Genomic DNA, 27851 nt, shown 5'->3' on the forward strand with positions numbered 1-27851 from the left:
CCTATGGTACTAAGTGTTTTAAAATTGTAATAAATAGAGATAGTATGTAGGTAAGTAGGTACTTATTTGTGGAACTGGAGGAGCTTTTGATAGTATACTGTGGTATAGGTATAAGATTACCTATTCAATAGTACAGTATAGGTAGGTACAGGCAATATGTTTTTGTAGGTTCAAAAATGTTACCAGAAATTAAATAAAATAAGTAGGTACTTATACATATAGGCATATGTAAATATAAATATTAATTATTATAAGTACATAGAGCAAGGAAATTTGTTTCGAGCAAATAAAAATTGTTATAATTCACCATTCCCATAATTATTAAGGGTGGAAATCTATAAAATTACAAAAGCAATACCTATAGGTATAAGTTAATAAAAAAATAGAATTATAATAATGGATAATAATTGACCGGAAATCGGAGCTCTTGGCCAATCATGTCGCGGGAAAATGAACAATATGGCGTCGTGGGAAATGACGCGGGGAATTGGTATTGAAGTTAATTATTATATTTATTTTACCTATATCCTATAGAGATACTGTAATTATAGAAACGGATGTATCTAACATTTTAAATATGAAAAGGAACACTGAGTTATAACTGTTATGAAAGGATTTTTGGAAATACGCGTCTTCATGGTAATTAATAGTAGAGAGGGAATAATTTACCCAACTTTATCAGTTTTGACGCTGAATTGATAAAATTTAATTGACGAAATTCGACGAATAGTTATAGGTATACATATATACTTACCTACATAGTATAAAGTTATTAATTATTAGATATAGTACCTATAAAGTTAGGCACTTAACTTCAGCATGTTTGTTTACAGCAGTTTAATTCATTTTATAAGCTCCAATTAGGAAGATACCTAGGAATTCCCATAGTTTTGAATTAATTTTTTTACCTATGATTTTCATACTCAATGTTTATACAAAATTGAAAACTTTCATGTAACGTAATTTACACTGCACTTTATTTATTGAAAACTTAGCCATTGACTCACCTACCGTCTCCGGTCTCAACTGCCAAAAGCCTACCCTATATTTAAATACATTAGGTAGGTACATACAGAACAATAGACGCATTAATAACAGGTGCGGTTAACAAATCATCATGTAATGATGAATAATCAACAAAAACACAAGTCAATGTCAAATTAGATTACTTTTTCCACGACGGTTATCGAGACCGCGGAGCGTGAAATGTAAACAAACTTTTCAAAATGGCTGCCGCGCCGTGCCGCGTAAATTTGTGTCAAATGAGGGTTTCGTTTTTAATTTTTGGGGTAGGTTATTTTAATTATTTTTTTAGGTGGGTAGATAATTTATTCTATACCTACTTAGGTAGATAACTAAAATAATTGTACTTAGGTACGAGATAAGTTTTACGAATTAAAAAAAGATAGGATCTTCCTTTTTTAATTCGTTTGCAGTCATGGCCATATCTGCTTACATGTAGATTGTAGGTATGACCGGTTCTACTGAAAAATAATAAAAATATCTCACATTTGGATAAGTAGGATATCTAAGTAGGTACCTACATAGGTAGATAAAGCTGTGATATTATTAGAGAACTTAACATTTAGGTATGCAATTTATCCCACACAGTTATAGGTAGGTAGGTAGGTACATAGTATCTACATACCTTCTTCAATTGATATCTACTTACTTAGGTAGGTATAGGTACCTAAGTATCTACCTAGTAACATCACAAGAGACCTAAATTAAATAACATAGGAAAGATTCCCTTTTTACACGCTTTATATTAGCTTCACCTGTACTTATGTTTGTTTGTAACCGACTTCTTTGGGCGCGATTTTGACCCACTTGAAACGGCCAGATTTCGTTCAAACTTTGTAGATTTATTGAGGACCGATGACAATACACTAATTTGATAAAATTTTCTATTTTTTAGTTCGGTTTTCTATAAAAAGCATGTTTTTTAGTTTTTTTTAACTATTATTATTAAATGTAGAAACTTACAAATTATTAAATATTTATTTTCACTAGATACCTATTTACCTAAATTAAATTATCTATCCTAATTGGTAACTAGGCAATGAAATGTAACATTACAAAAAATTATCAACGTCTCCTACATTCTCGTTACATCGGTAACGTTGCGTTCGAAATATGAATGGACGGAGCACGTGGGCCATTATAAATCTAATGCCAGCTGACAGCGCGACAGACAATTAACCGATGAACTATAAATGAAGAAAAGTGGCAATTTCTCGAGTGACAAACGTCAGTCTTATCGGCGCTAAATAATGGAGTCGTAGTTAGAGCGCGTCTTCATCCCGGTAATTAAACGCGCCCCGGCCCGGACTAAATTAATCACCACATCTTTCCCCCCAATCCCACCCGATTAAAAACTTTTATTGGAGCGCCATGCGTTCCGGCCCTGCGTTCGAACGTACAAAAAGTAACCAATGGGAAAGCGCCCGCAATAATAAGGCGTATTGCCATTGGTGGATGCTAATCTCGCCACGCCCCCGCCCGCCGCCCGGCCTCGCCTGTCACACTCTACGTCAGTCGATCGAGGCGCGTCGATCCGTCAACTGTGCTCGCTCGTACCATTTGTGACTGTTGTGTGATGGATGTGAATTGAACTATGGAGGAGGAGTCGATGTCAGGGCATAGCTGTTCCGAAGACGACATCAGCGTCGGGCGACCTTCGCCGGCGCCCTCGCGATCGCCATCGCCGCAAGATTACTTTAGACCGTTGAAGAGATTGAAGATGGCTTCGGAGCCGGTGGAAGAGCGTCGTGGTGAAGGAGTGAAGAGTTTTTCAATACTGGACATTTTGTCGCATAGTCCGAGGACGCCTCCGCGTATTGTAAGGCCGTGGGATGCGTCGGGTTTCGAGAGATTGCAGCGGTTGCAGCGCTTGGCTGGAGCGGCTCTGCTGGACGGGGAGCGCTGGAGGCTCGCTGCATTGGGTCTATTAAGACCAAGAGAAATGGCTCCGGCGGAGTGCTGTGATTCAGCGTCTGAAAGGTCCTCGTCAGCGTCTGACTGTTGTTCGGAGCCGAGACGGGCGCCGCAAGGGACAGCTCCTCATACGCCGTTGGACGCGCTCTTCCACATGACAAGCAAAACCTTTGAAGCCAATAGTGCTGACAGTGGAGGTAAGTTTATGTATCATTTTGTAATAATAACATTAGTAACTAAGTACTTTGTATAAAGGTTGCACGAAGTTTTAATGAGCTTTGAAAACCTATGTTGAAATCGATAAGAAACTTCTTTTTTTCTACGCTAAAATATAAACAAATAAGATAATAAGAAGGCGTTGAATCAGACACCATTTAGAACGGTATTGTGTTATTTTATTACAACTTTTAATTCAATTAAAAACCTATAAATTATTATCAATGACTACGGTAATCGGCCTGCTACCGTGCTTGCACGGTACAGTAAACAGTTGCAATCAAGATTTGTTTATTCAACAATATTCAATAATAAACAATAATACCTAGTTAAATTCTTATCAGAAAAATATCTACAAATACCTACTTAATTATGGTTATTATTGTTTTTAACAAAAATAAAGAATAATAAAATAAATTGTAAACATTGGTACCTATGTACTTAGGCTAGTATAACTGGTATAACTACCTAGTACCTAGGTAGGTAGTTGGATTATTTTTAAAACAATTCTTTTCACTCTACTGACTAGAGTGAAACTCTAGAGTAAAACTCTCTGGACCTAGAGTGAAAAGAATTGTTTTAAAACCTAGAGTCTAGGTTCTACATTAATTAGGTAGATTTTATATGTATATATATATATTTTTGTATAAAATAATAATAATGTAAAAAGAGCATGTTACATATTTTACTTCAATTAAATACCTAGAATGTTATCTAGCATTAGGTATATTTCTATTTATCCGCATTGTACCTACTTACCTATTATGTACTTACTTACCTACAATATAGGATAACCTACAATTTATAACAAAAAAATTAACCTGTGCAAACCATGTAGATAGGTAAAAAATTAATTAATAAATTTAGGTCCTAGGAAGTTACCTACCTATAGGTAGGTATGTGATAAAATATATAAAACTGTCTGTATCCATTATTATCAAGATGAAACTTTGAAAGATAATTATCGTAGACTAGCTTCCGTCCGCGGCTTCGCCCGCGTGGTGTTTTGATAAAAGGAAGCCTATGTTCTTTCTCAGGGTCTAAAGATTGTTTGTGCCAAATTTCATCAAAATCGGTTGAGAGGTTTAAGCGGGAAAGCATAACAGACAAACAGACAGAGTTACTTTCGCATTTATAATGTTACTAGATGTCCGCCCCGGCTTCGCCCGCGTTTTCAAAGAAAAACCCGTTCCCGTAGGATTTCCGGGATAAAACCTATCCTATGTCCTTTCTCGGGTATCAAAATATCTCCATACCAAATTTCATGCAAATTGGTTCAGTAGTTAAGGCGTGATTGAGTAACAGACAGACAGACAGAGTTAGGTACCTACTTTCGCATTTATAATAGGTATCTATTATCTATATAGTAGGGATAGAAGTTTAAAAACCATGGTTAGGTATCGAGACAAATCAGAGAGAAAGAAAATTAACCATTTACCTACCTACTTATAGGTAAGGAAGAAAAAAAAATGATTTATTTATTTATTCTAAATTAATCCAATTTAGAATAAATCACGATTATAAAACTATGTACAATATTTTTATTAGATACTAAATGCCTGCCTAAATAACGATAAACAAATACCTAGGTAGGTACATTATTGTAATTTAAACTTTAATTCCTAACAATAAAAACTGATTGATTGTTTGATAGCACTGAAGTCTGAAGCACTAAGGTCGCGTATTTCGATACTGAGATTTAATAATGATAGGTATTATCTACCTTTTGTATCAATTATTTGATTTTTGTCAATTCTTTTATTTTGACTATAATTAATAGGAAGACTGTTTACAAATATTTTCATATCATTCAGCAATATTAATTTAAAACAAACGGTTCATCAAAAATAAACGAGATAGGTACCTATAGTTACCTATGGCACGATTAAATTTTATGTAGAGCTTTAACTAAAAATAAAAACTATAAATAAGTCCTAATCATTTCAAATTCAAGACGATTGCATTATTTAGGTTACTTAAATAAACTTCAAGTAAATAGGTATTTTACCTACATTGTTAATTTAAGGGTAGAGATAAGAGTAGATAGAGTAGAGTAATTTCGGGACAATTTTCACACACGGCACGATCTGATCCCATACTAAGCTTTTCGCTTGTGTTATGGAAACCAGATGGCTGATAAACATACATATATATAATTTTAAATAAATACTTATATAGATAATTAACACCCAGACACAGAGCAAACATATAGATGTTTGCTCTGTGAAATATATTTGTGTGATGATAGACATAGGTTCATCACACAAATATTTGCCCCGGGTGGGAATCAAACCCACGATCTATGGCTTGGAAGGCCACTACCACTACCAACCAAGCCAATTAGCCAACCGGTCAGTCAAATAGATACAGATAGATACATCTATTGTGGGATGATGGTACCTACTTGTGGGATGATGATAGAAAGTATAATCTGCCCTAAATCATTTTTAAGCAAACTGCAAAACCAATGGAAGATTTAAAATTCGTAGAGAAGTTTTTAATGATTTATTTGAGTAGGTATTAAGTAAATCAGTAAATTAAAATAGCAAAATTATATGTATAACGTACCTAACTATTCGTAGGTGGAATAGTATGATGGGTAATTCATATACCTACCTATCAAGAAACATAGAAATCACAATCGTATTTTGACTCAATTTTTAATAGGGCATATTATCTATACCTATTTCAAAAAACATAATACCTAACGTTCTGTTGGTGTCATTCCAGAACATAGGTACTGTATGTGTTATAAATTATGACTACAAAAACAACAACACAACCTACCACTGATAAAAATTAAAAATAATTTATTTAGGTAGGTATACCTAATAAAAACAATTTGCCAAATATGTTGCAAAGCGTAGAACTCGAGAAAGGCTCCACAAATTTGGTTTATCGCAGATCAACGTGGCTCTGAATCTTAGGTACCTACTACCTACACATAATTCTGAAGTTTACACAAAATTTTCTTAGAAAATCTATACTAATATTATAAAGCGGAAGAGTTTGTATGTTTGAACGCGCTAATCTCAGGAACTACTGGACCGATTTGAAAAATTCTTTCCGTGTTAGATAGCGCATTTATCGAGGAAGGCTATAAGACTATATATCATCACGCACGCACTACCAACAGCAGTGGAGCACTACGGGTAAAACCGCAGGGCACAGCTAGTATTAAACACATAGCTTCGATCTTAGAATAATAATACGTGAATAGGTTCTAACTGTTAATCTAAGCCCTTAAAACAGTTAGCCTAACATTACAGTAACGATATAATGCATCTTTAATATGGCAATCGTCATATAATCGTAGAAACGAAGTAAAAGGCAAACGTTGGATAATCATTGCGAACTCATTAACACAAGTGGCCAATTCTAGATGCTTGATCGATAATATGTATTTGATGACATCTGTGGACCTTTGGACTTAGAAACTAGACATCTACGTACCTACCTACATATAAATATAGGTATGTTTAAACTTTAAAGTGTTAAAAGTAACACTATAAAACTACATAGAGGTAGTCTAGGAGACATTTCACTTCTTGGACATATTTTACATCATTTGCCTCCATTTTAATTCAAATAGGAAGCAAATAGGTATGTCTAAATAATATTTGCTATGTATATTATGATGTTTGTGTAGGTGGGTGTTAATAAATGCTATAGCTATATTAATACTTACATTAGGTACTTACGTAAAATACCTATTCGAATTAAAAATTAGTTTCATCACTATTACCATCGGGCATCGGACTTAGGTAGGTTATGCTTTAATATAGACTTTTGATACTATTGAAATAAAAATAGAAATCTTCGTTCGTTTCTATACAAACAGAAACGAACCACCTATTTCACGAAACATTATAAGACCTACAGATTGTCTATGGAACTTAATTTGAAATTTGCAAAAGGTTACGCAACCATCATATTCTAATCAGACAAAATTTTGTTCCATACTTTGTACTCTATGGTTTGTTTTATTCTCGACCATAAACAATGCAATTTCGAACGTAATTTCATAAAGACGCACACGACGTACCACAGCTTATAAAGTTATACCTTGATAGCACTCATTGGCCGAATACAAAGAGATATGCTAACATGGGCAATATAAAGAAAATATCGACCTGCTTTATGTCGGGAATAGGTGATTATTTTATGATTACAGAGCGGCTTTCATAATTGAAAGATGCCTGAATGGCGCATCTGCGTCGGCACACGCGGTCTGTCATTATTCGATCGTGTTTTTTTTTAAATTGTCATCGATGATTTTGGCAATTACTATGTTGGTTTGGAATAATGTTTCATAAGCCTGCGTACACACGATTAAGTTTCGAATTGTAGTCTGTGGTTATAAGCTGTGGGAGTAAGTATGTTGTGATGCGGATTTGCGTAAGAGTTGAAGGAAAATTTATCAATTTTATTGGAGGCAGTGATGGGACCGTCTCTTATGGTATGCTGTATCGTATTGTGTATTTTTATATATTTTGTTTATGGTGAACAATTAAATGTGTTAAATAAATAAATATCTTAACACTCTGCGAGTTCAATTGCATAAATAAAAGTAACACAAAATCAAATACAAAGTCCTCAAAGAAAAAATAAACCAAAATGACATGCAATTTGAACCGCGCCTATTTAAAATCACCGCCTCTCAATTTATAAAGGCATTTATAAGAATTAACCACTTAATAAAATAACAGAGCAAATCAATGAGCTCTTAAAGACCCCAAGAGTTACACGCAGTCATTCATCCGTGCCTTTTGTGAAAAAATATCTATATGAGCGCAATTTATACGGACTTTGCAAAAACGCCATTGTTAGCGCCACAAAAGAAGATATCATAGCTATTAACAAAGAGCATTCGAAATTTGAACGAAACGTCAGAAAGGCGCGATTTGAAAAGTGACACGCACACCGTGTGTTATCTGCGCCGGTGTTTTGAAACATCTTCATTGTACGAATAAGATTGTTAAATATGGAATTAGGCTGTCTAGTCACTGTCAATATTCTTTAGGCAACGTCCATAAAAGTATTATCTTCAAATTAGGTACAAACCTAACGTTGCTAACATGAGTTAAAGCTCATGTTAAAAGACAACCTAGGTACCCTTAAATGAATACTAATTTAGAACTCAAGTTATATTTATGCATTATGCAATACCACTCTATTATGCAATAAAGGCAACCCCTCGCTTTTAACTTTAAATAGATTAGCACCTTAACATATTCTTCGTACGGAATACAAAACTAGATTAGGTATCATATAAAAATATTACAGTCATTTGTCATTGACACAAGAGAAGTTGATTAAGGAAGTAATTTCTCGTTTTCCTAAACGGAAATGTTTTTTACCCCCACCGCGGGGCATTAATGATTATTGTTCGGAACATCTATATCATTATGGTGCACATTAGATAAATGTAACACGGATGTTAAGTGGATGAAATCGTCATTTCCATAAACACAGCACGTTTCAACTTATCTTTGTATTTTATATTATCTATGGCGATTATGTATACTGGCAGGTACGCTTATTTCCTTAGCGAAAAAAAAAGAAATAAATATGACACATGACAGCGCGGGAATTGCTTGACAGCTTTTTAAAATGATGATTGTATCGCGCTTTAGTCTTATAATTCTTCGCTATTTTATCTGTACAATGCTGCCTAATTATAAGCATAATCTATGGCCTTGTGTAAAATATAAGCGTATAGTTGACTATGACATTAAGAATAGTTATGCGATGTAATCTGAATAATAATTAGGTATAATGTCACGAGTTTGATAACTATATAGCCACATTGTTGTACGTGCTATTTAGCTTTGATTGAGATATTATAATAGTTTTGTAAAGCATCTATCACAAAAGCGTTTTGTATGAAATTGTTCAATTATTTATTATAATTTTGAGGCAATTTCAATGAGATTACGCTCTCATAGATAATGAAAAAGTTATTTTTGAATGTAGGTACTTGTATACCTAATGACGTTAAGTATATAAGTTGTCAAAAATGCAATATTAGCAACGCGTTAAAATAAATATCTACTTAATTGTATTAATTTATAAATAAAATGAACATCCATTAGTCACTATAATAGGCTTCATTGACTGCCCATTCTAATGCCAAGGCACAACCACTGTTCGGGATTATTATATTTTATTACCCCACAAATTATCCCTATACAACCTCCTGTGGGGTCCGCAAAAGGTGTCAGAACCGGCACGTTTCTATTGCCCTTATTAAAAAAAAAAACAAAAAGTGGCGGCAAAAAGCTCCCGCCATTATAGTACAGGGCGCTTTTACAGTAGGTACAAGATAGAATGAAATCGCTGACTAATTGATTTTGAATCGTTTCATTTAATCGAGAATAGGTAGTAAATGGGGAAAGGGATGTTAAATGAAAATATTGATCGGTTGTTTCTATTATATACCTACGAATTACTATTAGGTAGGTACTACATGTTAATATTAATATTAGATATTTTATACCTAATCAGTATTATTGTATGCTCTAATGCCTACTTAAATCAAAGATTTAATAAACTCAGTGACACTAGGCTACACATCAACCTGATATAAGAACAAAACAATGTCGAAATTATGTCCGAAAAAAGGGTTACAATATATCCCTTATGAATTATTGTTTTTTCTTAAAGTCAATTACGTAACGGTGTATTAAATTGTCATCTTTCTAACCTCTGTCCTACCCAGCAAGGTGCACATCTATCTCTTTCTCACGTATGATATTCGAGCGAGGCAGGTGTAGGAATTAATTTAATTATATTTTTCGGACATCATTGTGTCCTATCTCGACTCCATCTGTAATAAAGGTTATTACAAGTCATTCGACGAAATGTGTTGCCACTTTTGACTAATCTAACGCCATCTCAAAATATCAAATTGTAAGGTTTGTTTTTAATGTTTGATTGCTATGTTGTTAATTATGATTTATTCCAAGGATCGTGTATATTTTTTTGTATGTTGTCAATTTCGATTGTATTGCATTTATTTTCCAATGCATGTCTACTGCATTCTATGAGAGGGAACGAGATCCTAATTGTAATTGATTAAATTCAGAAATGTTAGAAATTCAGTACATTAAAGTTTATAACTTTATAATATTATTATAACTTTATTCATAGTAGCATTTGATTAGCGATTTATAATTTTCTATCTTACCTATTGTCTTTTCATTCATTTTCTTCAAATCACATGCATAAAGCTTGATACATTTACAAACCTTTATTCTGTCACTTTATCTTTAGAAAACTCTAAATATAAACGTAGCTACCTCCATTCATACTCAAAAAATTACAACAAAATCAAGCCATACATAATAAATATTTCCAAAAGCCAAAACCACGCGGCAGAATTGATTGAACGTCCTTTAACCGTCGGCAGCGAGTCATTATTTAATAACCCTACATTAGGACACCCCGAGCGGCGAATTACAGGCCTTTTTGTAAATAAACCGACGGGACCCTTCTCTGGGAATATTTGGGATTCGATTATACGATACGATTGTCGTGTCGTGGTCGGATCGGATGTCGTTGCGTTGCTAGGAAATTTTGTATTGGAATAAGTGTTTTGGTAAGTAGTTAGTAGACTATAGATTGTATTAATTAGATACTTATAGGTACTTATTGTATTCGTTAATGGACAAAATTGTAGGTGACTTTTAGATTTCATTAAAATCAGTTTCTTATATCAGGCAACATATCGGACAATTAACACAGTGCAATATTTCAAACCTACATATCTATTTATTATATCTTAAATTATTTTATCAATATTTCCTCATTACAAACTTGTTATTCCTTCATTTACACACATATAATTTACATTATTATTTCATCAATCAACATAAACACTAAACAGTAGTAGGTACCTACAACGGTCATACAAGTAACACCTTTAAAATATTGAATTCTCCAGATATTGATTTAGATAAGTTAATCGATTCCCTTTGCCCAGCCGAATATTATAATAATTATGTGTTTTAGTAATGGGTGTGTGGCCGTCAGGTGTTCGGGAATTGGTTTCGATTTAATTTTTTTGTTGTTTCTGCTGTGTTTTAGGTGTAATGTGATTTTTTGTGGTTTTGTCAAACATAGGTATGAAGGGGGTGGAATTTTAAGATGTCATTTTATGTACCTATTGCTATCGAAATTTAAAAATAAATCTCAAATTTAATGTGTCAGACATATTTAGTAAAAACAAGCTGGTTACAATAGTTAAAGAAATGTACCTACCGAAAAAAGTTTTATGATTCAAATTTAAAATATCTACGATAAAAAAATGGTATCATTTGTCGGCCTTTTTAATGTTTAATTAACCAGCTAAGACTTAAAGCTTTAAACTTCTCATTGACCTCAATTAAATGTCATCTGTCAAAACATAACACCTCCACGAAGGTAACAATTGTCGAAATATGAAAAATATAATAAATGTTCCAGTTTCACACCAAATTACTGCAATTAAAAATAAATAATTGTTTCTTCAAGGTTTTCACACCGAGAACAGCATGTGCGTATACAATCGACAAACACCAAATATTGTTCCATACGAAACCACAAAGCTAATCAAAAGAATCTTCATTTCCGAAAAATTGCGCATCCCATTCAACCTACATCACGACTTGTACAACACTCACAATTCATTCATTTAACACTCCACTTTTTTAAACAAAACGCCTCCGTATCACAATAGAATAAGTACCAAACTTCCGTGACATCATTTCCACTGCACAATACGGTTCACTGTACCAAATATTGCTCCTCGAATTGTCTTATTGATACGATTGTTTAAAAAATAGCTTTTAATAAAGGAGCGAGTTTTGAATCGTACAAAAGCTGTTTCAATTGAACTCGGTTTATCGACTTTTTATACGTCAATTTGTGGTGGGCGTACAAAGGGCAATTGTCATGTCCTATATTATACAATTTATTAGTACATTTTAATCAATAACAGAATGTTATTAAATGTAATTTATTGTTGAACAATGCATATGAAGAATTTGGTGGTGATTTATAATATTAGGTAAGGTTTATCATAATTGCTATAGAGTCTACAGGAAAATTGATATTTAATTTAAATTCAAAATGGACAAAGTATATAAAGTTACAGTAAAATTTTATAAAAGTAATAATTGTAAGTTAGGTATCTATGTTACGGCTAAAGGTAGGTGAGAACATAAACTTAAGATTAGCCGGCTAAACTTAGGTTTATTTTCGACGAGGTGTTAATGTTAGTTTGTTCTATCTTTAGCCGGCTAAACTTAAGTGTAACCGCAGGCCCGTGGCTAAAAATGTCGGGGTGGGTAGATTTGGTTACTATAATACATGTAAGGAACAGGGCGAGTGTTTTCTGGCACTTCGCCGGCTGCTGCCGCAGCACGCTCGCTGCGCTCGCTCGGCTCGTGCGGGTCTTAAGAGTTCTAACCTAACCTAACCTAGCCACCAGCTTTCTGCCCTGAGTCGGGGTGGGTAGATTTGGTTACTATAATACATGTAAGGAACAGGGCGAGTGTTTTCTGGCACTGTGCGGGCCCCTCAAGCCCTCCACCGGCCCGGCGCTAACCAAATCTACCCACCCCGACATTTTTAGCCACGGGCCTGCGGTTACACTTAAGTTTAGCCGGCTAAAGATAGAACAAACTAACATTAACACCTCGTCGAAAATAAACCTAAGTTTAGCCGGCTAATCTTAAGTTTATGTTCTCACCTACCTTTAGCCGTGACATATACATAAACCGAATAAATAACAACACGTCATAAACGATTAGCATTACAACGGTCCAATTAGAAATGATCGAATTACTAGCGCTGATAAAACAATCTATTAGCCACAATTTGTCACACGTAAAAGTATTGATAAGAAAACAAAACATTGCAAGCAGTTAATTGAATTATGTTTGTATATGCGTCACCCCGCGCGAATGCCGCGCTCTGATTGGTCGGCTTGATGTAAAACAATGGCCGACGGTGACAGACGCGATAACTCGACGATTAGAAACGGGAAATGGAAAACTGCGTTTTCTAAGGTTTTTTGTTTTGACTTTTTGTTGGTAGGTATGTAAAAATAACTAGGTATATTAGGTGAAGTAGTAGTATATTTATTTAGGTTAGTCAGTTACAAATTTATTATAAAATTTGGATTTATTCCAACAGCTTATAAAACTATCATATTAATACATAATTAGTAATTATCTCTTTGGGATATTTCGTTTTACAATTTAGTCCCTTACAAATTCTATAGGTACAAACGTAACCTACAAAAAGATAATTATTGTTTTCTCTTTATAATAGAGTCTTTATAGTATCAAATTACGACTGTAGGTCTGAAAGCATACCCAAATACAGTCAACCCAAAACAGTCAAATATTTAAATTGCGCCCTCAAATTGAATGTGGTTAACGCTACACAAATTGTTGGTACACCGACACCGCAGATGACAATGTGCCTTGCAATGTTATTACTAAATTAAAGGAAGAAAGATTTTAAAGAAAGGAAAAATAATAATTTATATTTAGGTAATTAAATTTAGCTCGACCGCTGATGACAATGTGCTTGCTTGCAATTTCAAAAGTTATTTATACCTACTAAATTAAAGAAAGACAATTTGTAAATCATTTTTCAATTAAGTGAAGAGTATTATTTTGTTCAAATTATTACCACTTTCTTTTGAGAAATTTTTCGAACATGGTGATATTTTCTTTGTGTGAAGGTGTTTTTAAATTTGTTTATTAACATGCCTGATTATACATATTTATTGTTTTCGAATAAAATGCTTTTCTTTATCTAGTTTTTCCTTTATCGATCTGAACTCAAATCATGCTTAATTAAATATAATTCATACTTAAATATTATGTACCTACCTATCGAATCATATTGTTTTAATAGGTACCTACTAGTTCTCATGGTCTTTCAAAATCAGTTATCGCTCAGTAGGTACTCTACGTTCATATAAATTATTAAGAACCAAGCTATAAATAGTTTACAGTGCAATAAACTGTCGATTTGCTGAATACAATACAGCCACCGTTGCATAGTTCTAATCTCGACTTGACTAATCGACTCTACTAAGAATAACTTCACAACGGACGCGTTTGTGCTTTAGACTAGGCTCTTGTTGTGCCAAACATTGGATTGTTGGTAATTTATGAGGTGCAATTAGAATTGGTGACTTGAAAAGTGGTTTTGTAGGAATATTGGGAAATTATAGAGCACTAGCTTTCCGCCCGCGGCTTCGCCGGCGTTTTCAAAGAAAAACCCGCATAGTTCCCGTTCCCGTGAGATTTCCGGGATAAAACCTTTCCTATGTGTTAATACCCTCTATATGTGTGCTTACTTGCATTGTAATCGGTTCAGTAGTATTTACGTGAAAGAGTAACAATTACACACACACACATCCTCACAAACTTTCGCATTTATAATATTAGTAAGGTAATAATAATTTAAGCGGATATAATATTATTTATGCATGATAATTGTGAATTTTGAAGAAATGTTTTGTAATAGGTGATTTATGTTGTGGAAACAATGTCCAAAATATTCATTTTGAACTAGATACAACATCAGAATGATTTACCTAAATTAAATTGACTGTCACATATTTTCGATAATCCTCATAATTTATGAGCATTAGCAATGCAACGCAATAGTACCTACCTACATCATCGTTTTAATTAAAAAAAACATTAAATTTTAAATAAACATTAAAGACTATTTACACTGTCAGAAATCAGAATACCTACCATAATATGTTCCCTAAAAACGTGCGTGTCCCCGCAACGCGTATGAAACGCTCTTACAGCAAAGAAAAGAGTGTTCTGCGATAATTGAGTTCTTAATTAAACTTACAGAGGCTGGTTGTGATTGAATGCTATTAATGGTGTTTTGTTAGCCGCGCTAATAATAACTTGTGTGATGTCGCGTCTATACACATTACCTACACATACTTACAGTTAGGCTGCAGTTAGACGACGCGCGCGGTCGCCAGTTAGTTACTCTAAATTAATTTCAACTTTACGTTCAACTGGAAATGGTCCGGGTTCGCAGTGGCGCGGGCGTGGCTGACCGCGCGGCCGACACGCTGTAACATTCCGTGTCATATAAACGCGCCCTTAGGTAGGTACTTTGAGTATGTGTAAGTACATTCTCTATTATAAAAGAGGTAATGTGATTTGAATCTTAGAAGTTAAAAGTAAGTTTTCTATTTGAGAAGTACTTTTATTACGTTATTTGAGTATAGCCAAAGTACTTATTGTGTGTAGGTACCTACTAATAAAATATGAATTGAAACAAAATATATTTAGGTAGGTAGGTACTTTATTAGACCGCAACTGTACCTACAGTGAAAGGTAAAACGTCTCAAACGTTTAAAATTAAGTAGGTAACATCTATTTTTTTAGTGTTTTTTATAGTGATCACAAACGTTAATAAAATGTATTTTACACTAGTTTTACATGCGAGAATATAGGTACCAAAACCTTTATCGAATTATTTAACAACCAATCTACGTCCAATTACCTAAACGAACCTCACACAGGCACCTACCTCAAAGCGCAATTTAAAAAATCACCTTTGAATCCAACATTTAAAACATTTGCTAAAGTGTTCACAAGACAAGCATTAATGGAGCTAATGGTCCAAATTAGTTCCGACTTCGACCACCGGCGGCGAGCGAACCGGTTTTATACTAATTTCGAACATGTGTATGGGATTCCTATAAAATTGATACTTACATTTAAAGCTCATAGATTCAAATGTAAATTGTCTATGGTTGCTGAAATTTTATGTCAAAAAAAAACAGGAAAATTGTCTATGTTCCCATTGAAATGCGTTTAAAAATTGTCTATGGTCTCATTAAAATGTATGAACAAAGTACGTGGCACAATCATGCATTTTGTAATGCACCTGCGATAAGATTAACATCTTATTAATATCGATGGCGATAAAGCACTTTTCGCTACTTTTTTTTCCATTTGCATAGTTACCGCAAGATTAAGCCATTTCATCGATCCACTATCTAGATCAATCGTGCTCTTATTTTGTTATTACAACCGCTCATTATGAATTAGAAGCGCTTTTGACGTTTAACCGGCACTTAAAGGGATATAGTTCGAAATTTGAATTTTGTTTTCTTTTTAAATTCTTTTGAATAGCTTGCGTGCGGCCTGATAACTTTATAAAGCAAGGTTTTAGTTGCGATTATACTTTTTAGAGATTTGGTTTAACGAATGATTAAAAATAATTTCACACTAACGTTGGGATTGTTTTTAATTTTAATCGAGTTTAAAACTTAAAGGATTTTGAACCCTATTCACATGAATTAAAAGGACATAATAAATGAGTAGTTTGAGACCCGTAAGAAATCGGACTTAGTGTCAGCACTTCACGGGTAAACGCGAGCAAACGAACAAAAGAGCGGCGTCTTTGTAACTTAGTTAGAGTTATACGCTGCTATTGGGATAGACTAATCGTTTAGCTTTTGAATATATTGTATAGCTAGTATTTGTTAATATATTTGCTCTATAGACTATTCCCAAAAAGTAAAAAGATTCACAAATAGGTACATATATTATGTTTATAATTATTTAGTATTGGAATTTGTAAACTCTACATCTCCGAAAGTTATAAATAGATAAATAATGTACTATGCAGACTATGACATAAAACATATCGATTTCATGCATGATAAATTGATAAAATATAAATATTTCGCTTAATGAGCTTGCGAACCTTCATCAATACACAAAATATTTTCAGTACAACAATAGCCAATACCAACTCAACATTTTATCCCACATATTTTACATACAACAAAAGAATTGTCAAACATTGATCTCGATACGGACAAAAGTACTAATTGCGGATCTGAAATTAATCAACGCGGGAGTTACCTGTACACTAATATCACTATAACACTAATATAAACGTTGGTGTTGCGTTTGATCTCGCCGCAGCCTCCAATTAGCGTGTACCGCCGCCTTTGGCGTCCGCCGGTAGTGCTGTCTCGCTCGCACGGTGCCTCTCGCTCGATACATTCACGCTCCGACTTTTCATTTTTCAATTTGTAGTTAGTGTAGGTACAGACTGTACATATTTTGTTTACTACATGCGTAGATTCTTAGTAATATATTATGGTGAATGAAGATAGAAGATGATGATTTTGGACCTTCGTTTAATAGCTAAGTATAAGTGTTTTTAATAAAAAAATAGTAACAATAGACTTTGGTTGATAAAATTCTGTCTCATACATTATTTACGGAAACGGTTGTCAAACGGAAAAATACAAAAGTTTTAGGTGCATTAATTCTGGTGGAATCTATTCTCTATCTGGAACAATTAAAAAATATTCGATCTTAGCTTAGGTATATCTAAATATGTAATTGTTAAAACTTACAAATTAGGTACAACAATTGCATTGTACCTATTTATTAAATATTCTAACCGATGAGCTTGTAATTTTATTTAGGGGGTTAGTATTTAAAGTAGAGCCTCCAATAAATATTTTTTTATTCTTACTCCTTGATCATAGGAGTGAATGGCATATGAATCAATCTATGTAACTCGTCTTATTTTAAAAGTAGGTAATCCAGTCAATTATGCATAGAACTATGATCGTGAAATTGGATTTATACAGATTATACCTATTTAGTAGTTAGCATATGTTATACCTGTTTTATAGGTAGAGACTAGTAGAGACAATTTATTGTTATGAATAAAACCACACATTTTTAATTAGGTTTTTGTAGCGAAAAAGAAAGATAACGTATTTTATTTATATTTACGTCATAATATAAATAAAAAAAAGATTATCACAAAAAAACAATATTACAGTGACCCTTGTCACTGTAAAATACATACTTAGGTACTTTGAATTATTTTTATTTGCATTATTTTGCATTATGAATAAAATAACTTCAATATTAAATACTTATGCTATTCTTAATTATTTTTAACAACAAATCATCAAACCAATTTCGCATACCGATCCGTTTATGAATGAACACCTTTTTGTTTTGCCGCCAAAACGTTAACGTGAGAATTAGTTATCCTAATGGCCGCTCAAACAGATTGTTACGAAGAATACGAACCGCTTCTATATGTCTTAGCTGACAGGAACACGGCTAAACGTCAAATAGACATTGACGTTAGGGATGTTCCAAATTTGAATTACTTTTTCGACAATCTGCATTTTTTATCTGTGCAAAAAATTAAAAAGTATGTGTGGAAATGAGCGAACACGTTTTACTATACAGTACCGATGCAATTTTATCGCTTTTCATTAATTCGTTTAATGATTAAAACAATAAAGCTATAGGTGAAGGATTGCTCACAACTTCTGCCGGCACGTTCAAAAGCTTTACGATGTTAAAGGTGAACAGGCTAAATGACATCCCATCGCGTTTCAAAAGCATTAATAATTAAATTTAACCACAACAATGTCGTTCTCGAAGATACATTCACATTCACGAATTAAAAAATAAGCATTTTAATTCGTGAGTCGGCCCACCCCGTCCACACAATAAATCTTTATGATTCCGTTTTTATTTTGCATAAATAAAGCCGAATTATATCAGCCCTTTGCCCGGTAGCCGCGAGATTATTAAGAAAAAAAAAGAATAAAAAAGTTTGGATATCAAAGCATTGCCGCGGTCACGTACTGGCTGGTTATGACGAACAGCGGGTGTTAATCGAAATTAAAAAAATAAACTAGATTTGAAAAAAGAATGCCTGGTTTTGTTGACAGTGACGGTTTTCTATTGGCTGGAATTACTTCGATTGTTGAAGGCAACACTCATTTATAACGGTTACCTACAGCCTAGATAGGTACCTCTATGCATTAATTAACAATGTGATTTTATTAAGTAGTCAATAATGAAAAGTTAAGAATAAATTTTGCGTAATCGCATAGGTCACCGTAAGGTGCCGTAAGTATTACAATGCACGCTCAATATTTGCGTGCAGTGGAAATTATGTCACCTTAGAAGTAAGTAGGTATGTATTAAAATTAAATTATACATACATACTTATTTTTTTTAATACAATTTTTTTCATTCTTTAACGTATTCCTCATGTACCTATTGCTCATACCATACCCTATTCACAAAATCACAACTCTAACTCAACGAATTCTCAATGAAAAAAAAATATCCCCTATTTTACACAGCCAAATAAGAACATAATTAAAAATAAAGCTATTCATTCATATTGCTTCCGAACCACATATTATTGTATGAGCCCACGATGTCTTTGTGAAATGCCGCTGCTATTAAAGTACGATTAAGCGAGCGAGACGGGTCGGCTCCAACTTTCGGTTTTATAACTATGTAAAAACTGTTTCTAACTTGTTTATGCGTATTGACGGTTCTGTAGATAGTATAGTCTATGGTCCAATTGGTCTATCGATTTTGATAGGAAATGTAGAGCTAGGAACTTAGGAAGTTAAGTGGGTAAATGCGATTTTGCTTAGATGCGTTCTTTAGTATTAAATTGATTGTTACTAATAAGCAATTAAGTTTGCTGATAGTTCAAACATTACACGTACTGTTTTGAACTATCAGAGGCAAAATACTATACCTATGCTTTGCCAATTTTCACAAATGAAGATAATGACTTTGAATTTTTGCCTACCTTTTGATCCTGAAAGTGAAAACATCTATATTTCCATACATCTCTTATACAGAATTTTCTGATTAGTAGCTTTCCGATTTAGTTTTACCTACGGGCCCTACCTATTAGGAATATTATTTCCACCATGTAGCACTGTTTTCATTACAATAGCTAGATAATATTATGATTTTGAACTCTAGTGTACATAATGGGTACAAATTAAACACAATTTTTATTAAGCACACAATAAAAAGGTTTTCCCCTGCTTATATCACGTATTTGCTTTAAATCAGACGTAATTTTTGTAAAATTCCTATCAAAATCTGTCACACATTTCTCCATCACCATTTAAGAATTATTTTTCAAAGCACGAATTTGAGCAACCTCAAAAACCCGTTCCATGTAACTAATAAACACATCAATCGATCGAGTGAGTAGTGACCGATTACCAAACGAAAACCAATATCCACTAGAGCCATCCAATATTTCTCAACGGATTATTATAATAAAATCGTTATTTATTATCTGTCGGCTATTATGCGTCTAATTTGCGATGTCCTAATTTGTACGAGATTCTATAATAACGTAGTGTAATTATTTTTTACCGAATTGCTTTTAATATCGCCGGTTTATGTTTAATACGTGAGATTAATTAATCTGAATAGACTTGGTTAAGCTTGAATATCTTAAAATATGTTAAAATCCGTCGGGAAAAACTAATTTTATCAGATTATAATCATTTACTTCGCCTAATATGTACCTACAAGGAATATTTTTGTGAAATACGATACAATGTTCACCAAATCTTCTATTTTTTAATGGTGACCTCCCAAACAGCTTCAAGCTAAAATAGACAAAGAACTTGACCATTTTAATTATTTTACCAAATTAACAATAAAATTTAATATATGTGTACATACGTCATACCCAGCTTTTGTCATTACAAAAACTTTAAAAGTAGGTATGTCGAGTTCTAGGCCAAAATATAAGTATCAGGTTTTATTTATCTCTAACACCGCATTTAAATAACTGTGTAGAGTTTTGAAGCATTTATAATTTTAAGATGTTAATTTGTGAAGCCAAATTTAAAAACTGCTTCACAATTTACCGCACATGTTGGATATCGATATCTATATATCGTTAAAATTAATTTATTTTACACATTCAACACATTTCAACATCTTCTTGTTTTAATAAATTATGCGATTAATTCAAATTAGTAGAGCCAACGATTAATTCGATACGCTTTCCATTTTTTTATTAAATGCCAATAAAATTCGACGCCATTTTTAATTTAAGTTTGCTTTTTTAATTTTCCGACGCGATGTAGCACAGGTGCTTCTTTTGTTCTGAACTAATTTAATAATTCTAAATGTTAGCGTATGGTTTTATTATTTCAATTAAACTTTGATAAATAGCATTGATAACTTAATATTCTAAGCTATTAATTTATTCATGTCTGTCATCGACCTATTTAGCAATATTCGTGTTTATAATATAGCTGCGTGGTACTAACTAAATTAATGGAATGCAATAACAGTGTTCGACTTAGGTATATTGAATAACATGTTTTTCTGAGTACATATATTTTTACTTATACCACAGAACATAATATAATAGTATGCTTAAACTAAGGTTGTTTTTTTTTTAATTTCACATTAAAATGTTAATTTTAAACCAATTTATTTAATAAGGTTAGTATTTCGATTGTGTTAAGATATTTTAGCATAAATTGACACCATGTTGATATACTATATTATACTTTATCATGCATTCACAATGACAATAAATCCACAAATCGGTGCTTTTGATCTCGATGTTAAATCAATATAATTTGTGACACGGAAAAATGACCAACCTACACCATTGATTTAGAAACTACAATATGCTATAAATACATAATATAATAAAGCTGAGATTGGCCAAAAAGAGATGTTTAAAAATCTATAATATAGGTACCTAGAATCTAGATGGAATGAACATGGCAATTTTGTCCTGGTTGGTTTTATATTTTTGTAAATGTAAGTATGTATTAGACACTCTCTTTTTATTAGATATCATATTTAAAGCAAAATAACATTTACTCTTATTTCTGAATAAGATTGTAGCAACTAGGTAAAATAATTTCCTAAAAAAATATTAAGACTAAAATAATATTCTTAAATATTCTTCTATATTGCCAATTAAAAGCGCATGAACCTTCACATTATAGTTACACTTCACTCAGTAACAATGTAGGTAAAAAATCAAAATAAGACAATGCCTCGTGGCCGACGGATCAAAGGCGCCGACAAACAGATTAACACCGTAGCATATTTAAAAGACATTACATCATGATTGAAGCTAGTATCGAAAATTATTTCGAGCCCGCGGCGGTTAAAAACCTTCTTTACGCACTTATAAAATCGCGTTTGACACGATTATAAAACCTCTCGAAAGGGAATTTCAAAATAAAATGTATACTATCATACTTTTTTATAATATTATAGAGCTGAAGAGTCTGTTTGTTTGGACGCGCTAATCTCAGGAACTACTTGAAAAATTATTTCGGTGTTAGAAAGCCCATTTATCGAGGAAAGCTATAGGCTATATTATAATATCATCACGCTTAGGTACACCATTAGGAGTGGAGCACTGCGAGTAAAACCGCGGGTCACAGCTAGTTTCAAATAAAAGAATTAATATAATATGTAGAAGCTCCCTTAATATTATGGTAACTTAAACAAAAGTCCAGTGTGGAGCTGTCACTACAAATAACTATAATAAGCTGGTTTTGCGTAAATTACGATGTCGTAAACTAGTAGCTAATTAGTGAAATCCAACAATTTTTTTACGATTATGGATAGAAAACATGCGATACAGGAAGCTAAATATACCGTTTACTGGATTTTTGCAACAAAAAACATGATTGAATCATATTTTATAGCTTATGCGATAAAAACTGCTGCGTAGTTTTTTACTTGTCTGTAATATTTTGCGTTTTAAGCTCAGATTAGATACTCGTTTCATACGTGTATTACGAATAATTAATAATAGTCTTTTAGTTGCAATAATTGTTGGTAATTGTTGTTGAAAACATTCATAATATCTTGCACAGGTAATACATAGGTACTAAGGTACCTACTAGGTAGTAGGTACTACATATAATATTTTCTTTCGTTTTTGTTTTTCTTTTCTTTTCGCTTTTCGTTTCGTTTTTTTAACCATTGTTATGTGCCTGTGTTGTTTGTAAAATGTGCATTGTGCATGTGTGTATTTATTGTAATTGTTCTTTACATTTTTCCACTCAACAATTACAAAACAAACGATAACAATCTTACAACCATTATATTCTTAAATGGCAATGTCATTAAACATTCAATAATCCACATAAATATGAATCTAGAAATATCTTAAATGGTCTAGTATTACTAGATCAAGATAGCCTGAGGTAGACTCATTACCCTAACGATGTAATTGCAAGCTGCGGGTAATATATGAAATCATGCAATTAAAAACCTGTCTAGTAATTGTGAATCCGTCTGGTTCACACCTCTTTACGAATTACTTATATGTTGAAGCTGGTTTTTGGATTAGTTTAACCATTTTTGAAACTTTTAAATCATGTGCTATTGTTTTAAATCTTTATTATTGTAAGTAATGGATACATTTTTAATAGCACACAATTTTTATGTCCAATTTTATAGCATAACAACGATAACAACATAGAAATTTTTAGGCTCATTTATTTCCAAAAATAATTTATTGATCGAGTAACAAATTATTCGCATAAATTTGTTAATTAACAACTTACTGGAACATACAATGATTATCTTGACTCATTATCTATAAAATATACAGTGTTTCAATACATTCACTTAATTTAATGGCATGTCAGTTATTTTAATATTGAACTTAATTGATTTGTATTCAATAAAATAAAGAAAACATTCCAATAAAAATAATCAAACAATGCAATAAACCGCGTTTCATCTCTACCGCTATATTGAGACTAAGATAATTTAAATAAAAAGCATAATACTCGAGTTTTAATTAGGAATTCCTTTCAGTTCACACCTTCACAATCTAAACAGCTGAGGGGCGGTGTTGTAAACTTTATCTACTGTATTCGTTATTTATAATGCTATAAAAGTACTCGACTGTCCCGATGTGTGTTTGATTGCCCATCGTCTATTGTTTATTGTGACTTATATTGATATATCGAGCCAAATGGGTGATGAGCTAAATAAAAAACGTGTATCTGAACGCTATGAAAGTCATGATGGATTGGTTGAGATCTTATTTAAATGTTTGGGTAAAATATAGGCGATGTGTGTGATGTATTGATGTTTCTAGCGGTTATAATTCATTTTGCATTAGGTATTCGTTTATATCTGTAGAACTGTGGATTTCGAATTTCGAAGTTAATTGTTTAGTTAGATTATACATAAGAAACGCCTTTAGCATGTCAACTAGATACTGAATAAGGGTCTATTATGATAGACAACGTCTACAAACCTGCTTTTACCAGATAAAATTATTTGCATTCTATGACTAAGTACTACCTATTATTGACTTTGTACCATAACTAGACATAAGTCATGTCCTATCTCTAGTCTATAGCTGTAAAGCATAACTAGACATTTTACATATAGTCATTTTCTAGCCTATAGCTTTGAATTCCGTGTCTAAGTACCTATACTACCTATCTATTATTGACTCTACCATAACTAGACGTTTTACATGTAGTCATTTTCTATTCTATAGCTGTAACAATGCAATTAGGTTATTATAAGTCGAACAATGGCCTCTAGCCAAGTATAAAACTTCACATAGCTAACTAGACATTGTCGTCGCTTCGTGAATAGGAGCTTTATATGTTTTATTTAATTTATAATATCAATTGGTTCGTTTGTTATGGTTAATCAATTTGAATTAATCTAAATTGGCTTCTCTATTCGTTGATTAATTGATAAAATCTTTGTTTTGTTTGTTATTTAGGTTTTGTCTTGGTTTTCTCTGTTTTTTCTGGCATAGGTATTTAATGAGATTTAAGCCAAACTAAAATAGATTTCTAGCTAACTAAAATTTGTTAGATAGTATAACAACAAACCTTCTTAGTAGTTTTGATATTAATAAAAATATGTTTTAACTCTAAATTAATTCATCTTAAGCGTAATTAGGTAATATTATAATTATCAATATTTATTAGGCCTCATATCTTCTTGTAAAAGTTTCATAGAAACAGAAGAAAATCAAGTTAATTCTCCACAAAAACAAAAATATTTCCACACATTCGCTTGTTTCTCTTCGAGGGGTTATTCGGTAACTAATATGATGCGGTGGGACCCTCTTTTGACGCACCTAACCTCAAACTTGAGTAACATGTGGTAACTTAAGTTGTAGACGAGAGGCGATTTATCTTTTTTATAAAAATTAAGATAAATCCTATAATCTATTGTATCCTAGAGTCGATTAAGTTTGTGGCAATATTTTTAATTTTTATGTTAGGCAAAATAGAATTTTAGATAAACCTACCTACTAGTAGATAAATGGCAATTTAAACACACACAAAAGCTCTAAATATCAAAAGGTGTATTTATTTTATTAGCATAATAAATAAATTAACATTATAGAGACAAAATATTGATTATAAACCAAATTAAATGTAACAATATAAAACGCTATTTATCAAATTTTATTTTAAAATGTTAAAAATCAGTACCTAGGTATCTACACAATAGTATTTTAATACTAATAAGTAGAAACTTCAATATTCCCTTTTCTATACCAGTACCAAGTAAAGCTCCTAACTTAACCCACACTTAACCGAAAGATTGTATCAAAAGATCAAGTTATCTCATTATCCGGACCCATTACAGCATCCTTACTAATTGTTGAGAGTTATCTTACATGCATCGTATGAGTTAACATGCCTTTAAATTGCTATAATATGGAAACAACCGAATAATTGTGTTTTAATATTTTGATACGTTATGATATGGTTTGATGTTTTTGTTATTTTGGAGCATTTTTAACTGCTTTTGGATAAACACAAGTCACAAAGGAATGTAAGGGAAATAACATGTTAGATTTAAAAATAGCTATTACACTATTACGCTATTATTGTAGAAAACTCGGCGATAACAAAAAAAAAATAAACTATTCAATTCTTTAAATTAAATGTACAATTAATTACTTTTATGTACCTATCAACGAGTAATATTCGCAAACAATAAAACTAATTATATTAATTTTTATCCCTTAAAGTAGAAGATTCCTACACCACACACATCTTCTCAAGTTACCAATTTGGTGTAACGAGCACTGAATATTTGACTAACTCTCATACAATGTTAGGAGATAGGATACATATTCCTAACATTCTCTAGTTAGAAAATAATAGAAATTTAATTTCATACTTTTATTTTGAATTTGCGAAGTTTTTAATTATTATATCAAATAATGAATACCCTTTTTTATAAAACCAATAGATTTTAACTACAAACAAAATAATACACATTTGAAACTATCCTTTGTTATTACTAACTTAAACCTCATTGACTCTAAAATATGTGAAACAAAACACCCAAGATGTTTGCAGTTTCCATACAATAACAAATTCTGAGACATTACGCAATCAGTGTGGTCCCTTTTGTCTTTAAATAAACATTGAAACGCAATAAATAAGCCGAAAGATGTCCCTAATTTGTTGTACAAACAATACTTCCGTTATCTGCTGTCTCAAGTTTGAAGAGGGACGCAGATATTATTGCAAAAAATTGTATTGCACTTGAAAGTTCCAAATTGCGCCGGTTAATACCGGTTTGGGTAACCTAGTGGTCTAAATTGAGGTGGAGGTTCAAATATCTTATTTATACGTATGTTTATTTGTTTTGATATTATGTTAAAAGGTAGGTACATACAGAAAAGTAAATTTCCTTTATTGTTTAGTTTGTAAAGGTTACAACTTCACTCATCATTCGCGCTTGTATACCTAACCACAAGAAGGTATTTTTCTGTAAGAAATAATTTGGATTTCCTAAATCAAGATTGAGGAGAATACGTAGGTACCTAAAAACAAATTTAGTTTTAAAAGGTACCTACTAACAATTATTACTAAGTACTAACCCCTACACGATATCAAATGAGCACTAATTAAGTTATAAAATTCAATAAATCGGTAATCTCAAAAGAATTAAGAACACGTGCCCTAAAAGGTTCCATATCAATATGAGTACGCCCACTTAGGGATATGTCATAACATTGTGATTCTGTTTAGTGTTGCCGTAACCATGGCGCCGCTCAGAAAAAACGAAGACACTTTTTTGCGCCTGGCAACAATTTTTATGCGTGGAAACTTGATGTAACAGGGATAAAAACAGATTATTGGATTTTGTTAGTGGATTGATTTAATGGTATTATTAATTTTATATTTGTACAGATAGATTTTCTTTTTGATAGAATGAAGTTCGTTGCAATATAATTATTGATATAGAGGTAGGTAGGCAGATCCATAGGTAGGTATAACCTATTTGTAAATTATTCTTGATTGGCTTAAGAGCCATCATCAATAATTTACATCTAGAAAATTATGAGGTTCCTTGTATTTGAAGGTTTGTAGTAGGCACGAAGATATAGATACCTACAATTTATATGTACTACGCTACATTGCATAGTATAAATAAATGCAGTAGGCACACAATTTAAAGATAGATGCCATTGCTACTGCTAAAGCTTCCAGGTAATGCAGGAACACTCGTACTATCGCAAATTGCGAATTACCTCCGTGCTAAATCAAATACATTTGTGTATTTGCATCAATCGCTTCACTGGAGCTTATTTAATTCCCCACTTGATTGAGCCGAATTTATTACGCCATTAATTACCCAACCAAAGCTACCGCTAAGTAATTTAATTTTAACGGTCACAATTCGCTCGCATCTCATTCATTACTACGCCATAATTTAGCACTGTCATTCCGCGCTTTGTTTTTCCTGTCTCGTTTTAAATAGGTTTTTCATTACCGCGTAGTAGTAGGTAGGTATAATGTCGAATCACCGTTTTTTAAATTAACAATCCCGTGGCGC

The 27851-nt window shown here is 32.5% G+C and overlaps 1 protein-coding gene across 1 annotated transcript in view; it reads left to right on the plus strand.

The window, feature by feature from the left end:
* The first annotated feature begins 2553 nt into the window (after positions 1-2553).
* The window catches only part of LOC149478019 (uncharacterized), a 45527-nt gene continuing 20229 nt past the window's right edge, over positions 2554-27851 (plus strand). The window contains exon 1 of the mRNA XM_089710062.1: positions 2554-3134. Coding sequence (XP_089566188.1) covers positions 2618-3134 — 517 coding nt within the window. The 5' untranslated portion in view covers positions 2554-2617. The remainder of the gene's footprint in view (positions 3135-27851) is intronic.

Source organism: Colias philodice, chromosome 23 (assembly GCF_061535455.1).
Source record: "Colias philodice isolate Cphi_HAF_F1 chromosome 23, ilColPhil1 Martin Lab GWU primary, whole genome shotgun sequence".
NCBI classification, from domain to species: Eukaryota; Metazoa; Arthropoda; class Insecta; order Lepidoptera; family Pieridae; genus Colias; species Colias philodice.